The sequence below is a fragment of the Aplidium turbinatum genome, chromosome 3 (assembly GCF_918807975.1).
Source record: "Aplidium turbinatum chromosome 3, kaAplTurb1.1, whole genome shotgun sequence".
NCBI lineage: Eukaryota > Metazoa > Chordata > Ascidiacea > Aplousobranchia > Polyclinidae > Aplidium > Aplidium turbinatum.
Genome location: NC_137474.1, coordinates 36,810,239 through 36,826,478, shown reverse-complemented (window position 1 = coordinate 36,826,478; position 16,240 = coordinate 36,810,239). Strand labels below are relative to the sequence as shown.

Below are 16,240 nucleotides of genomic sequence, written 5' to 3'. Positions count from 1 at the left end.
TTTACGGTGAAGTGTAGCCAGATAGTAGCTAATGATGTAACTACAAGCGTTTTTGTGACGCAATGATTTTGGCAGGAACAGTAAGCTAAGAACTTGTGCAGATTTTACATGTAAAGTTTTTTTTTGCCGACTGAATGTAAAGATTTTTTTTGCCGGCACTGTATATTCACTTTTTTCAGCAAGTTTCAAGTGGATATATATACAGATGATTTTTATGTCATATCAAAATGACTTATGATATAATAATCAATTGTGCAATTAAACACTTGTTTACAGCATGCTGAAAGAGGCAAATACTCCAAACAAAGGTGCAGTATGCTGCTGCATTCGATGGGTGTTTGTCGCTTTATGCAGGATTTTACTTTTGTTTGAAAAGAGTGCTTTGTATCTAGGATTCGGACATTTGGCACATATAAATTAAAAAGGAGTGACATTTTATGGAGTAATATTTTGTGAAGTATTTATATTGTTTTCTGAACTAAAGCATGACATTTGTGTCATGCTAAGCATACATTAATTGCCAGATTTAATCACAATGTAACCATGTTAATTTTCAATCTGCAGTGTTTGAAACAGCGATAGTTTATTCAAATGTCAACTCACATCTACGTCAATATACAATTGTGTTGTTTTACTTTGCAGAGCCCCACATTCTTCTATTCAGACGAGAAGTTCAAAAGCAAGCAATCAAGTCATGACAGGCGGATGCAATGGCAACACTGTTTGATTTTTGTTCTTTTTTGCATCTCCAAACAATGAACAAATTGACAAACAAAACTTAATTCACTGCTTTTAAGAAAATGCACAAGTCTATCAATTATATGAACAAATCTGGTGCACTTTTTTTTACAAGGAAACCTTGCTCTGCATGCATAGCTGCGTGATCCGCAGTTCTTTTTTGTTGTGTGAAAACCATTTGCAGGTATCTGCGTTTGCTAAATCGAATCTGACCAGCTTCGAGGACAACTAAAAAATTTCTCGCTTTTGCCTGTGTTAAACGTACAACGTGCGCTGCATTGTGTGCCAGATGATGGCCAAGGACACGTATGAGAATAAACAGAGTTCCTACTAAAACCGTGTATGCGCGTACTCTTCAGCGTCACACCACAACTGCTTATGTGATGCTGTGAGGAACCTCTTTGTACGATTTCACAAATTTGCTGAAATGAAATCCAGTTATTTCTATATCTGTGTCCATTGTATTCTCCATCGTCAAACAGCTTTTGCTTCATGGTATGAGTGATAGAAAAGTTTCAATCCTATCGAATTGTTTTTTTGTTTTCTTTTACTAGCAATATCTAAATTTGTTAAATTAAAGTTGATTGGGACTGCTAAACTTGTGCGGCTCGTACTAGTTTTTGTAACAGTTTTATGCAAAATACCCGAAATGTCCAGTGGTGCAAAACCGATATATTGGCGTAAAAACGTAATTCTGCATTTTCTACGATTTCTGTAATGTTTCAGCAAGCAAAATTTAATGATCATTTCATTCAGGTAAATCGGCTAATGGTACTGAAAAAGGAATTGCTAAATTAAAATAATCATTCAATTCATTCGACATCGTATGGTCGATGCTTGATGACGCGCTTGCTGCTCCTGCTTATATGTTCTTTTGTTTTGTAATTTTTCTTTTTTCCTTCTGCCTGTTTACTGTGCTTGCATTTCTTTTTTGCTGTCAAAACTCTCCAGTTTGTTGCCATTCTTGTAAAAAAAACACGCAATGCAAGAGAACCGCTGTGGTTAAAGAACGCATTTCTAATCACGTTAGACACAAAACCCAGACAGCAAATCAACCGGTTATTACATTTCTGTAGACGTTGAATCAATGTAAAAAAACGGTTAGTTTGCTGTCTGAGGATGCCTTGGAACTGAAGCATAAAACTATAAAGTGATTGGTGTATTTTTGTTGAGCATAAGATTGGCCGTCTACATGTTCTTTCATTTAAGATAAATCATCAAGTTAATCCCAATGTTTGAAAATACAAACGCAACTTTAATATCCGCTTACATTACAAATAAATGCTTAAATCGCTCTTGCATTTCGTTTTGGTCATTAAAGTGGTGACTTTGTGAAATGACAGTCTTTGTTCGATAGGAAAGTCTTTAACACTGTATGTGCCAACAACCCAACACCAACATTTATTCAATCCCTGCGAAACTAAATTTTGTGCTACAACTATACTGCGGATTTGAATTGTTGCCGTGCTTTTGTTTTTGTAAATAAAGATTTTTACTGAAAGTAGACAATTGAATGGAAGCATTTGAGTCGTACGAGCCAAATTTGAAAAAAAAGATTGAAATCAGTTTGTTATTCTACTTTCAAACTACAGAAAAATGTATGTTTGAAAAACGTGAAACTGGAAAATCCAAATGACTCGCCAGATTCCCATTTTTCAGACAGACTATTGTTGTTTTACTTCACTAGGTCTATGTATCTACTGGGGCATTTACTGTAATGCAGGCTTGTCTATCGTATAAGGCAATTACACATCACCAAACTTATCTTTTCAGTAAACTTGTGGATCTGAAACTGCAACTCTTTGTTTCGTACCTGGGAAACCATAGACATGAACGTGAATTCAAGAAGGGCCCATTTCCAACAAAGTTGTTTTTGAGATAAATGCGTTTTAATTACTTTGGTTATTATCTTTTTGGTGGGATATCGATCGTGATTATATGCCTAGATATACCGAAGTATTATGCCTGAAAATTTCACTCGGAGATTTTGTGGAAAAACTATGAAAAGTTGGAGCCCAATTGCTGGAGATGGGCCTTTCTTAAAATTAATGAAAATATTGAGGGGGTATTTTTCATGGTTAAGTATAAAAATTTGGCCATTTTTTATGGTAGGCACTTTAACATTACCCACTCGTCGAAAAGCGTACTCGCGATTCAGCTGATTTCAGTCATGTGACTCGACACGTGATATTCTGATCGAAAAATTTTGATACAAAGAAATTTAACTGAATGCTTCGCTACAACCAGCGTTGCCTAATGGTTAGGGCAGAGGAGTAGTAATTTCGATTTTGTGGGTTTGATTCCCACCCTTTGCTAATACTATTTTTTCTTCTGCAACTGAACTGAGTGCAAGAAGGATCATAATGACTGCAATCAATAAGGAAAATTGTGACTAAAACACAAAGCAATTTCACATTGAAAAGCAGGCACTCTTCGAGTGGGTAATGTTAAAGTGCCTACCATTTTTCATGTATAGTTTAGAACAGCGTGGTCCAACTACTTTTAACTTACGGGCCACTTTACAAAAACGTGACAACATGCGGGCCATTTCCAATAAAATGATAGTGAGTGCGTAATCAAAATTGTCAAAGTTGTTAAAAATCGAAATTGTTAAAATTAATAGCAAATTGAAATTTATTTCAAAGTTCTATCAGTGAGATGCCTGTGGTCGAGGTTTCTCTGATACTATCGTTTCTACATCAATTTCAATGTTAGTGGTAGCAAGTCGGAGACTATCTTCCAGTGTTTCGTCTATCGTTCGATTTCTGTTTTTAGACTTGACTTACTGAATTCTAGAAAATGTACTCTCACACATGTATGTGCTTCCAAACATTGAATGCATTTTTAATGCAAAAATTTTCAGTTTGGGAAATCTATCCTTGCTGACTAATTTCCAGAAGCACTCTGAGGTTTCATTTTGCCCCTGCAAATTTAGGTTTAACACATTCATGTGCATTGTCATGTCTGTAAGGAAAGCAAGGCAGCAATGACCGAGTGGTTAGCGCGTTGGGATCGCAGTCGAGAGCCTGCATGTTCGACTCCAGCCACCCGCACTTGCTGTTGTTTCTCTGGGCAAGAAACTTTACGATAATTGCCTCTACCCAGTGATCGATTTCGAGTAATGGGTAGTACCAAATTTCAGCAATAAGTAGAGTAGACAACCGGAAACAGACATTGCAGTCGGCTGCAGCGTGGGTCAGGTGTGCGTCGGAAGGCGTACACCGATGCATAGCGCTCAAGTCCGCTTTCCCGCAATGCAGGGTAAATATATGAAAAAACAAACAAACAAGGTTGCACAGGAAGTTTAGGTACATAAGGTACATATCAGCCTTTAACACTAGGTATATATCAGCCTTTAAGAAGCCCAGTTGTACTGACGAGACCTGATAGGTTGAAACAGTATAGGCCCTGCTGTCTACAACTTTGAATTAAATTTTTGACACTTTTTGTCCAAATGCTATACTTGTTCTAATTAAAATTACTTTCTGTAACATAAATACAAATTAAATCAATACTGTAAAAGCTCGCGGGCCGCAAAAATTCTATCCGCGGGCCGCATGCGGCCCTGTAGTTGGACCACGCTGGTTTAGAAGACACTGAAAGGAGAAGAAAAGCACAAAAAGTAAAATTTAACAAAAAAAGAGTTGGTCCCTATTTGAATACACGTATTCCAATGTAACGCGACTGCTAGACACAGTTTAAAAAACGTGCAATACCATAAACTGTGCCAGAAGTCGCAATCAGTTGCGTTGACAGGAGGTACTCTCAGAACTCATATTCAGAGTCCTACTACGCAATAGTGCTTTAGCATCCAATCCTTTTTTTTCACATGGGTGACAGTTTCTCATACTTCGGAGGAAAGCGAGGAAAGCTTCCTCCTTTTTGACGGTGGCTCGCTTTGATGAAAATGTCTTATTTGAAGAGATTATCGTCAGCGGCACGGTCACAATACGTTAATTCTTTAGATAACACTGAGGAAGGATGACTGAAACGTTATATTGGTTGGCGAAGAGTGTGAGTTTGCCCTGTATCGGAGGGAAGAAAGAAAATGAAAGTCGTATGATATACAATGCATATTGCATATATATATACAATTCATATTGCATACTGTATAATGCATATTGCATATGTCTTATTTTACTTGAAAGGAAATTTACTAGCGGATGGACCAAATACCTCAAAAAATCCGTAAGATGACGCGAGTGTGCAACAAATACTATCCGTGTGCTTGTTTTGCTTTTGCTAAAACTAGCATACTGTAGTAGAGTGTAGACCTTTTATCTCAGTTGAGTGATACCTCGTCTAGTTATGGCCAGTCTCGTATTTGTTCTACACCAGCAGAACACCGATTCAAACCCCCTTCACACTTTCACGACTGTTCTTTTCAAAACAATAAAAAATAACTAAAAAAACTGTCAAAACATTTTAATAACTTTTAAAACAAGAAATAATTGATTCTGCAACGGCCATGTTTATAAAAAATTTTCATAAACGTTTGTGACAATTTATCTGAAGTTGCACCACGGCTACGGGATGAACCTGATGGTGTTGCACAGTTGTTTGCAAGAATTTTGTCTGAAAAAATGGTAGCCTATAGTTTCTCTCGCATTCCTGTGCTAACTACTCAGCACTTACAACGCGAGCTGATTGAATGAGGTTATGATGAATAAGATTGTTTCAGATCTGTTGGTTTAACGTGCAGTCTCACACAAATAGTAAATTCTTTCTTCAGTTCACTTCACCTCAAAGTAGAGTCTAATCTCATTTTTGCCGCTTTCACGTGTTTGGCACTGTCCTCAGTTTTTAACAGTGGTAGCAGGGGGTCAAATCATCAAAGCTGCTTCAATTTTTCTTAATAGACAGAAGAGGTAAGCTAAATCGCTGCATTGAAAAACATCGGCTACCTCACTAGTGGGTAACAAGCCGGAGCCTTATCAAACGATGCTGGCAGAATGGTTTGGAAACGCAGCTATTGCAAGCACGACTATCAATTTCAACATTGTTTATTTGAACAAATGCATCAAGTTTAAATAAATTTGCTCAATAACCGAACAGTATCAACAGTAACAAGGGAACTTAAAGGATCATCTGTTCGTGTTAAGGCAAACATCTACAAAATAACATAGATATTGTGGCAGTATGTAAAAAACAAATATAAACTATTATAGAAAAATACTACGATCTGTGGAGGCTTGACCAAAACAACATCCAGGAACGTTTAAATATCACAAGATAGAATAAGAATAAAATTCATTGTCAAAATTGGGAGACAATGTATCAAGAACACTGCAGTTCTTCGACGTACAATAATATACCGGCACGTAAATAGAACAGTTTTGGTTGATCTGCTGAACCCTCAACACATGAAAGGCCATAAAGTGTTCATAATTGAGTATACAAGTTATGAAGTAGATTAAATGCGTAATACATTAAAGTAATAAAATAATGGAAAATGATATCGGGAAGGCTACCAGGAATGGAGAATTTACTTTTGAAAGTACAGTATATTTCAACAAATGAGCGAAAGAAAAAAAGATTGGAGCCCCTAGTCTAGTACAGCTATTAAGTGATTTTACTTAATCACATGTCAAAGAAAAATTTCTCAAACATTTTTCTGTCTGAACGTTTAACTTTCTAATGAGGAATATTGATTACAAATTTCAATTAACTAACTACTCCTTAGTTTTTGGACGAGTGCCCTTCGTTTGATATGGGAAGTACTGCTGTAAGAAGGAATGACATAACAGAATTAAACATCACAGCTTGATAATGATTGAGACTTCCAAACGTGAAATGATCATTTGCACACTACACTGCTGCATTTAAAATATGGGAACACAGTTGAAGTACAGGGTCTTTCGTCTTTCTTCTCAACAATCCAACTCATTCATCCGAACAAACGCATCTCTGTCTCTTCAAGGAGTGGATCTCTCGCTTCTTCCTCTTTCATAAAACATCTCATACTTTTTTCATGTGGTTATCCGTCGCGGACTTTTTATCGAATTTCGCTTTTTCGTTTCGTATTCCGACTTCAAGGTCTTCAGCTGCTGCTTCTCAAAGCGATTCGTGGGCGCTTCGCGTTTGTACGACAACAGGTACAAATCTGAAGAAAAAATAAAAAATTTATTACCAACAGAACAAGAAATAAACTTCTATCTTGATTGCTGGAACTCAGAGCTGGAACTCACCTGAGTCGTTTTGAACAGGTGCACGAAGAAGAAATTCTTGCATTTCCTCATTCTTCTGGTAAGAAGGGGCGACTTTCTTCCATTCTTCCAGAGGCCTTAACATGTTTGATAAATTGCGGAGTTTCTGTGAAGAAAAAAGATACGTAAATTCAAATTGTATTCTCACTACTATCACGAGCGGATCAGTGATAAGCTGAAGTCATTGCTTACACTTATTCTCGGCCCATTTATTCAAGGTAAATCAAAGCGCCTGTCACAAGACAGAAACTGCGAATCTCCACCAAAGTGTTCCTTATTTCTAGGATTGTGTGGTTAAATTTACCAATTGGTGGATGGATTTTGTTTCTAATGATATGCCTCTGGTTTAAATAAACAGCGACGTTATCTATTCTCTTGCCTTAACTTACCTCAAAATTGATGTATCCATTTTCGTCCACTGTTTGAATGGCATGATTGAGAAAGTACACATCTTTAACCAGCAACACCAAGAAAGGAACGACTGCACTATCTTGATTAGCATTGTTTGGTATAAACGTGAAATATTTCTTCATCAAGCGTTGCCCACCGGAACATGGAGAGGTGCTGCAGCCAGGAGTCGGAGTTTCGTGGTCACACTCAATCCCGGAGTCTCCCTGTTGGGAAGAGGTGGATGTTGCAGAGGAGACAGAGTGTTGAGAGATTACGGAGTACCGATTCGGAGTCTCCTCTCGTGACTTTGCAGTTTGTGGCTTAGTGATCAAGGACATGTAGATGGAACGGTATTTGAGGAAATTGTTGCTGGGATCGAAAACATTCTGCAAAACAAAAGCAAACATTCAAAATCTCTTCAAAATATTAAAAGATAATGCAAGTTAACGTGTTAGTTGCACATTTATAAAACTTTAAACAGGTGTGAAAAGTAAACTTCGGCACGACATGTTTGCAATTTACTTACTTGGAGTTTGCTCAGTTCGGAAAGAACCAGTTTATTCCAGGTTTTATTCAGTCGGGTGACAGGCCCCAGACTAAGGCCGGTAAGAATGGCCATTGATGAATTAAAGTTGGACAATTCGAAACAGCGACTGGCAACACGAGCAAAGAAAGTGATCACGTGTCTTCCGTGTTTTCGCTTGCGACACTGAAATAAAACATTCGTTCACCAATCTGTCACTTTACAAAACGCACAAAAACCTTTTGAAGTACCATCACGCAACATCAAAGTCAAGTTAAACTATGAGAACGATAGAAGTTTTGTGATTGTTAGGTAAATACTTACCATGCAAACAACAGTAGCGACCAAATGGCTAAGTCTGTTGAACCAACGGACACAGGCTCCCAAGTTGGTTCGAACATCTTCGTCTCCATCCGCTGTAAACAGTTGCAAAAATTCTTCCGCCCCGACATGTCTGAGCAAGTCCTGAAATAATTATGCATGAGAATTAGTATTCGCATTAATTTTTCATGAACCTAAGAGCCACATGCTTGCTTTCACAATATGCTGAATAAAAACACCCGCAGTAGTTGTAGTCATGGTCATTAACAAACTGAATATTCCTATGACAGCTTAGAACTTTTTTATAACTCACCGTTTCTACTAAGCAGAGCTGTTGGGCTAGTTCGTTAACATCGGCGGTGTCCTTTAGCTTCAATACAAAATTAACCATCCAATCGTTTTTATAATATTTCTCAGTGTTTTGTAGCGAGTTTTCATGATCGAAGTCGCTGAGATGTTGCTCATAGCTTTCTTGCGTTGCTGTGCGCCGGGAGATGCAGTCGATTACTTCCGTGCAGAGCCTACTCAGTTCCTGTTATGACAAATGATTACGCGTTATCATCAATGTTTACATTCTATCTCCGTGCCTATGATTTACAACACGCAAAGCATATTGCCTCGCCAACTGCTGGTCATCTCAATTGGACCTACGACCTCAGTTTGAAAGAGGTTGGATGCAGCGTTAATATAAGCTACTGCGGCAACATTTGATTAAATAGCTTAATTTAAATAAATTATTTATGACATAAAAGTATGTCTAATGAGGTTAAGTTTTCTGCTAAAAGAATTCTAAAGCTTTTATAAAATGGGTATGAATACTGCTTACCTCGTCTTCGCTTTGACAGCTCCTCAAGACATCGTTTAGCGTCCACATTATCCTTTTGTTTCGGAAATCGGCAGGAAAATGGCGTACCCACTCATGTAAGATGTGAACAAGCTCGTGCTTACAACGAGAACTTCTTTCTTTTTCTAATTTTTCAAGGCATTTTGGGCAATCGTCGTTGGCGTCAGAGTTTAATGCGTATCCACTGTCGTTGCAAGTTTCAAAAGCTTTTTCTCTGTCGTTTGATCCGGTAGTCACCATGCTGTTGTTGTTGTTGGCCTGGTCTAGTTCTTCGGGATCGATGACTGCTGACAGGATTCCTGAGTCACGTGACACGGTGGATGAGCGATGCACGGCAAGGACATTGTCGATTGCATTCGGCCGCATCTGAGGTGAATCCGATTCCGATGAATCGCCTTGATTTCGCCTTCTTCCTCGCCTTCGCCTGCGAATGGTGTCTTCGCCGTCTACGAGAGCGGTGACGTTAAATGACTCGCTTTTGCGCGGTGGCGTGCATCGAGTGCTGCCAATCTTCACATATGTGGTTGATACAAATTTTTGCGCCCGAAAGTCCGTGCCTTTTGGCATTGTCTTCACAGTTGTCGCATAAGCAGACACCACAGTCTTCGGCTTCAGCACAGTTGATTGTGACCGGGCAAGATCAACTTTCGGACTGCTGGTTGCGGCGCGGGAGCTCGTGTGTAGCTGGCGGCATTTTGAGCACATCTTTTTGGTGGCAGCCCGTTGCTTCAACCGAGCTGTGTCTTTGGAAGATAGTCTCTGCAGTTCAGTCAGGAGTTGATGGGGAGAGATGAACAGCCGAGATCCAAGAAGAAACGCGTAAACATGTTCATCCTAAAAAAAAGGATTACAAACTTAAAGGCTGCCTAACTTCTGTTTCTTACATAATACATCATATTTATTTGTTTTAAATCGAGGAGAACGTAGTCAACACAGCATTTTAAAGTATTTTTTCGAGTGCCGTTACATCGCTCGATGTGTCTTGAAAGCACTTACATCCACGCTGTTCTTTCTACTCAAAAGGTGGCGCAAGAGAGCTTCTTGTTTTAAATTTTCTTCCATTTCAATTTTTGTTCCTGCAAAAGAAGACATTGGTCAAAAACGTAGACAAAAGCTGTTTCAGTGTTGAAGTGCATGATGAAATGATGTCATCATTCGCAAAACCGTTTATGTAAAACAAAAAAATCTGTGGCAGCAAAAACAAAGAAAAGTAATTATCTTTTTTCTTCAAAATATAAAATGCAAAGTGATTTAAGTGTTGGTAAAATTTGGTTTCATTTACGAAATTAGTTTTTCCTGCAGCATAATTCAGACTTGTTTAACGACATTCAGACCTCAACAGCAGCAAATGTTTAAAGTCCAAATCTTGCAGAAGCCCACGACTAAACGTTATGCTAAACTTTAGCATCTTTTATGTCGCTAAGTATTGAACGTTTGAGATGCTGCTAGAATGTCATCACTTTCAACTAATTCTCTGCATCAGCGTCATTTGGTTAAGTTTGGGTTCAGTTAATGACGTTTCTGAAATTTTTGACCGCAAATGCCGCCTTTGGCAACCAGCGGTTTCCCGCTGCTGAGCAAGTTACATAAAAAAGCGTTGTTAGCCTCGATAAGTTGCAGGCGGCATTCACGCTTGAGATTTTGCAGCGTGAAAAATGTGTAAATAATTCTTTTTTTGTAAGCACATCCATTAAAAATCTTTGCCCTTTCAATCTCCACAAATCAAGTGAGGTTGTTTTGTTGCGCGAGTCAACAACTGTTTTCGTAATTTTACACATAATGTGCAACATAGCATACCTCAATGAAAGCTTGATGTTCTTCTATGCATGCACCTTCAAAAGCTTATATACCAGTTATATTTTACCTAGTTTGATCTGCAAAAGATAATTTCATCAGTTAATCAGGCATACAGCATGGTGAACACAGGCATTGACACAAATGATATGCAAACTGTTTGAACAGCCTTTATAACCACAACAGTGAGCTATTACTAATAACATTAGTCATTGAAAAATCAATACACATTATAAGCCTACCTTTATTCACAATTAACAATACCTAACTCAGCACAACCGCGGCAGTATGACTCCATCTGATTGCTACCAAAGTGTTGCTGATATTTAACCACGTACTTTGCGCTGTTTGAACCAACTTTATTTATGCAAAGAAGGCCTTTTTTCTCACTTCCTCATCAAAAGAACTTTTTCAAGCATTCATCTTGTGAGCATATTAATTATAACTGTGCATGTAATAATTATGCTGCCGTCAAAGGGAAAAGTGCTTCGTGACGTCACTTAGAAGAAGTGGTTTAAAAGGACTAAATCAAATCAAACTTCAAAGCTCCCTTAAGGGTGCTATTTTTACAATACAATCACACCACCGCACTTTCTACTTTAACTTTCGCTTAAATCAACTTTTAACGCTGAAAGACGGACAATTCATTCTAAAAGTAGCCTCTGCTGCGTGGAAGCAGCACAGGCTTTGGATGTACACTGTTGATATGAACGGTGCGTAATATCTCAGCCCGCTTAATCAAAACATCCTTTGATAAATAAATCAACTTATAATCTAAACAAACTGACCGTTCAGCGTAGTTTGTCGTACCAATATGTAAACATTAAGCTATCACAGCGGCACAAACGATCAGTCAAAACACGACATAGAAACTAAGCTTTATGTCACAAAGCACTTATTGGATTATAAAGCAACGATTTAATTATAGTGTATGTATGTAAATTATTATATTAAAAATAATAACTACACCAACATCGTCTTCACGACCACTTCGAAATCGCCTTGATTATAATGTTAAAATTGAAGATTTTCAGTAAATCGGCAAGTGCTCTGACTGCTTAAAAAAGCGGTAACTCCACAGTGTGTATAAGATGTAACAATACTCACAAAACCAACAATAGGCGTTACCCAGACAGCAAATCAGTCGTTTTTTTCATTGATTTAACGTCTGTAGACGAATGATTTCATGTATAAAACGACTCATTAGCTGTTTGGGTAGATTGAGTCTGACGTCCTCGAGAAGTGAGGTAGTCATTACAGAAACTCTCGTTTTTTCACAGCCACTTTGACAAAAAGTAAATATTTTGCAATTACTCTACCTACTCTAGACACTAACTACTACTTGTGTTCCTTGTGTACAATCAGTAGACTAATTAGAATTAAGCTGTTTGACTCGACAGTCGAAGACTTGTAAACAAAGTCACAATTTCTATGCATTAGTCCAAAGCAAATTCCAGCCGAAGACCGACAAATGCTTTCCATCCACTAAATTCCAAAGATTTATGTATTTCGGAAAAAAAAAAGTAATCACAGCAGGAGAAAACATGCATACCAGTAATAGTACCACGAAAAATTAAACTGGCAGTTGATTGTTTGTAGAATGGAACAAAGAAAAATCGCACACCGTGAAACCGTCATTCAAAGCGTTGTAAACTATCTCTCTGTGTCGTCAGAAGACAAGTTGGCTAACAACATTTTCTGCTTTTGCCATGCATCATGCATGTTGACTGCGGCCTTCACCTTGTTTGTTGACGACGACATGACAACAACCTCTGCGCACTATGACTTCTAAATGCTACAAGAACACGACATGTTGACCAGTCATGAAGCACTTAAACTTAAAAAGCTGACGCAATATTTCTCTATTGACACAAGTGGTTTCGTGCAGGCTGATAGTACAAGTGGTATGTAGTGCGTATAGCTTCAACCATTTTAAATTATCGTACGATAAAAGGACAAATCAATTCGCCCATAGCCTGTGTCGACAAACAGTTTCCTTTAATCCTTATCAAAATTGGCAAACAAACCAGACGACCTCCCTAGTCAAAATCTGGATTATATTAAAACAAAAACACGATCTGTATGAACTAGTAGAGCCCCGTTCGCTTCTTTTCAAATCGCTCTCTAACAAAAGCATAAACTTCTATTCGAAGTGGAGGCAGGCTTTGTAACTGCAGTAACCACTCAATGGCAACAGCTACCCAAATACAGCAGCAAGATGATGGTTATGTGGGGTAACCACAATTCAAAAGATGACGGCACAATGCAAAAAAGTAACTTCGGCTTATTGTCTTCAGACACACGAGTGTTTAATATAGCAACTAAAGATATCACAATAGTTGATTGAACAAAGCCTAGCACCAGAAGCATACACCCTGTTTCTGCCTCGCCATTGAAGTACATAGGTTTCACAATAGAGGTGCTGACGTTGGGCTTGCCTTCTAAATATAGATGGAGCAAGCCTTTATCAACTAATTCTATTTGGAAACGCTTTGTTGACACAGTAATTGAGCAACCGACTCGAAAACAACTTTAGCGTTGTTACAGAACGAAGTTCAAAATAACTGGCATGTAACAAGAAGAAACCTTGCGTTGTACTCGCAACTGAATAAAAATCGATAAAAAGCGAAACTCTATTCAGAGCTTCCTTAGACAAATAAAAGCACGCAACGTTCCAGAATAAATTTTAAAAACACGAGCTCTTGCGTAATTCAATAAGCCTGCGGGCTCGAAAAGATGGAAAAACACTTTTGTAACACCAAAGATTATTCGAACAGTTGAGAAAGATACATCGAGAGTTTTGGCTTAAATTTTTAATGAGGATCATGTAAAATTATGCAACAAACAAAAATATTGTCACACAATACCAAACAATGGTAACTTCCTAAACAACTATTCATAAATGCTTGTCACTTTTGCTCATTTTCTGTCGTATTGATACGTCGCTACTTGTAGCTGATAGTATTGTAAATTAGCATAGACACAATGTTGCTCTAACTTCGTGATTATTTTTGACAAGCAAAACTATACAAAACATATTTCCATACCTAGAGCAACTTAAATCCATTTCGAAACACTTTCCTAACTCTTGTTTTGTGATAGCCTACAACAGTTAAAGAATTTAAAACGATGACGACTCACGTTGAAAGTCGGATTACAATCTCTATAAATTCAACACACTATTAAGTTTCGATTAACCGTTTATGGATTTCGAAACTTATTAAAAAAATTTTTCAAAACTTCATTGAAAGGCATCATTACACTCAAATGAAGAAATGAAAACCATGCCGTAGCAGTTTCTCTTCTTCTTTGCCAACTGTTGCTTGCCCTTTGGCAAGCAACTTGCGAATAAGCAAATTTATCGAGCAGACCTTTGAGCTGAAGTTGGACTCCCAACACAACTAATGCCTTTAAATACTTATGGAAAACTAAACAATAACGCAACAAAGACAAGCAATACGTCCAGCACACAGCCAATATTCCATCGCCGAAACGTTCTTCCGTTTTCAGTTGAGTAATCCAATGTAATTTTTGTCATGGCATGCCTTTTTTCAAAACACAGTTTATCAAGTTGCAAATTGAGTTTAATGTAATTTAACGACTGAACACATCCTCTAGTAAATCCATAATGTATCTTTTCAACTGATTTTAGCTTTTAAAACCTTTCTGGCTGCTCGTGTATGTTATAAAACCACCTGGCACTTCAAACACAAATAAATTTTCCAATGCCCGTAAACAAAAATCTCCACTGCCTGCTGTGCTACCTCCTGGGCTACCTCCTATCACATTAGAACCGCTAACTGAAATCGGATTTTCCATAAGAGAAGAACGGCCTCCAGCCAGCCACGATAAAATACTCCAAGTAAACAGTGGTTATTTCTTCTTTTCTCTCAGCCTGTCGTCGCTCTCTAGTTTTACTACTTTTTTCTCTTCTTTTTAATGACCTTCTGCTCGAGAACAGTGATGTGTTTAACAGCGTTATGGCCTTTGCTCTTGTTGGATTTCAATCCATTCTTTTGTTCGACACTATTTGCTTTTCGGCTTGGTCGTCAACCTGGTGAACTATCCGCTCACCTGTAAACACGAAAAGACTTTTCTTTTCACAAGAAATCCACTGCTGTCGGACAATATAAAACGTCGTCGAAGCGAACGCGATGTGTCCTTTGCAAGACAACTCAATCTTCATTACTTAGCACTGGTATGTGTGATGCTTTGGTTGCTAGCTGAGAGTTCAATAATATCCACCTAATTTTAAAACTTATTGATTAATCATCAAAAGTCAAAGATATTGTATTTATTGAAGATAATTCATAAAACTATTCACTGGTGAAAAATAGTGCAATATTTTTGGTGCCTTTCTATTAGTTATCTCATCATTACAATATTATGTTGTGTTAGTAAAATCCTGATAGGCTTAAAAAAAATTGAATAAATATCGCCATAAACACGCAAAACTAGGCGAAATACTATCCTGACAACATCCAAAGAATTGTGTTTTTACATAGTTTTGAACAACAAGTTTAATGGTTCCGTGTTGACATCGTTCAGATACATTTAACCGTAGCTTGTCTATTTTATAGCATTCCGACCAAACTTTGTTTTGGCATTTTAGTTATAGCTTGCATGGAACTTTTTCAATGCTGTTTGTTTTCAAAGCCTGTCTGTAATACTGAATATTTCTTGGTTGACTAATAAATACGTCCTATGTCAAAATTAGATCACACGTGATTTTGTTTTTGCAAAATGATGACTGTCAGTTGCAGTAAGCTAAGATGACGTTAGGTAACACAAAAAGGCCAACAAATTGGTTGTGCTATTGCAATAAATTTACATTCATGTCTGAGACATCACTTCAGGCAAGTCAGAACAAGTTGACAGCCTTTTTCGAGATTTTGAATACAATGTCAAATTGTAAAACTTGCTTGGAGTTATATAAAGAAATGACACTTCAGTGACTTTGGTAGCCTACTTAAAATATTGACTACATAGACAACAACTAATGTAGCCTAACTGTTGCATAATCATTAAACAGCTAAATCAAAGCAAGTTTGCTGCAGATCTCATACAGTCATACCCACAGTACCGTTGACAGAGGGGTCCATCGGGTACTTTTAATCACGGGCCTGGAATGATATTAGGGGCCCATAACTTTTCCAAGGGGCCCAGGAACTTAAAACAACCACGGCATATTTTTTCGATATGGCGCATGTTTCTTAGAAGTGCCTATTTCGAAAGTGTAACAACTGGTTTCTGATTACTGTGATTAGGCTACTCTCTTTAAGTTTTGCTGAAACATGCCCCATATATCTTAATCTAAAAAGTTTACATTAAAAGTTTGCTTTTATTCGTAACCATTGTTTATCAGGAAAACGACTTAACGAAAAGGAAAAGCAAAAATTACTACTTCCTTTTTGAAAATTAGTA

At 37.7% G+C, this 16,240-nt stretch overlaps 2 protein-coding genes across 2 annotated transcripts in view; one reads left to right on the top strand and one right to left on the bottom strand.

Moving 5' to 3' along the window:
• Nucleotides 1-2,241, top strand: part of LOC145766317 (cyclin-dependent kinases regulatory subunit-like) — a 3,684-nt gene extending 1,443 nt beyond the window's left edge. The window contains exon 3 of the mRNA XM_082578000.1: nucleotides 643-2,241. Coding sequence (XP_082434126.1) covers nucleotides 643-698 — 56 coding nt within the window. The 3' untranslated portion in view covers nucleotides 699-2,241. The remainder of the gene's footprint in view (nucleotides 1-642) is intronic.
• A 3,488-nt stretch (nucleotides 2,242-5,729) lies between these two features.
• On the bottom strand, nucleotides 5,730-10,898 carry LOC145767200 (ras-GEF domain-containing family member 1B-like). Its single transcript, XM_082578976.1, has 9 exons — nucleotides 10,820-10,898; nucleotides 10,019-10,098; nucleotides 9,005-9,856; nucleotides 8,492-8,710; nucleotides 8,182-8,322; nucleotides 7,861-8,043; nucleotides 7,334-7,720; nucleotides 6,927-7,050; nucleotides 5,730-6,841 (listed from the first exon to the last, which is right to left on the bottom strand). Exons 2-9 carry the CDS (start codon nucleotides 10,082-10,084, stop codon nucleotides 6,708-6,710), a joined length of 2,106 nt encoding a protein of 701 aa, XP_082435102.1. The 5' UTR covers nucleotides 10,085-10,098; nucleotides 10,820-10,898; the 3' UTR covers nucleotides 5,730-6,707.
• Nucleotides 10,899-16,240: the final 5,342 nt, after the last annotated feature.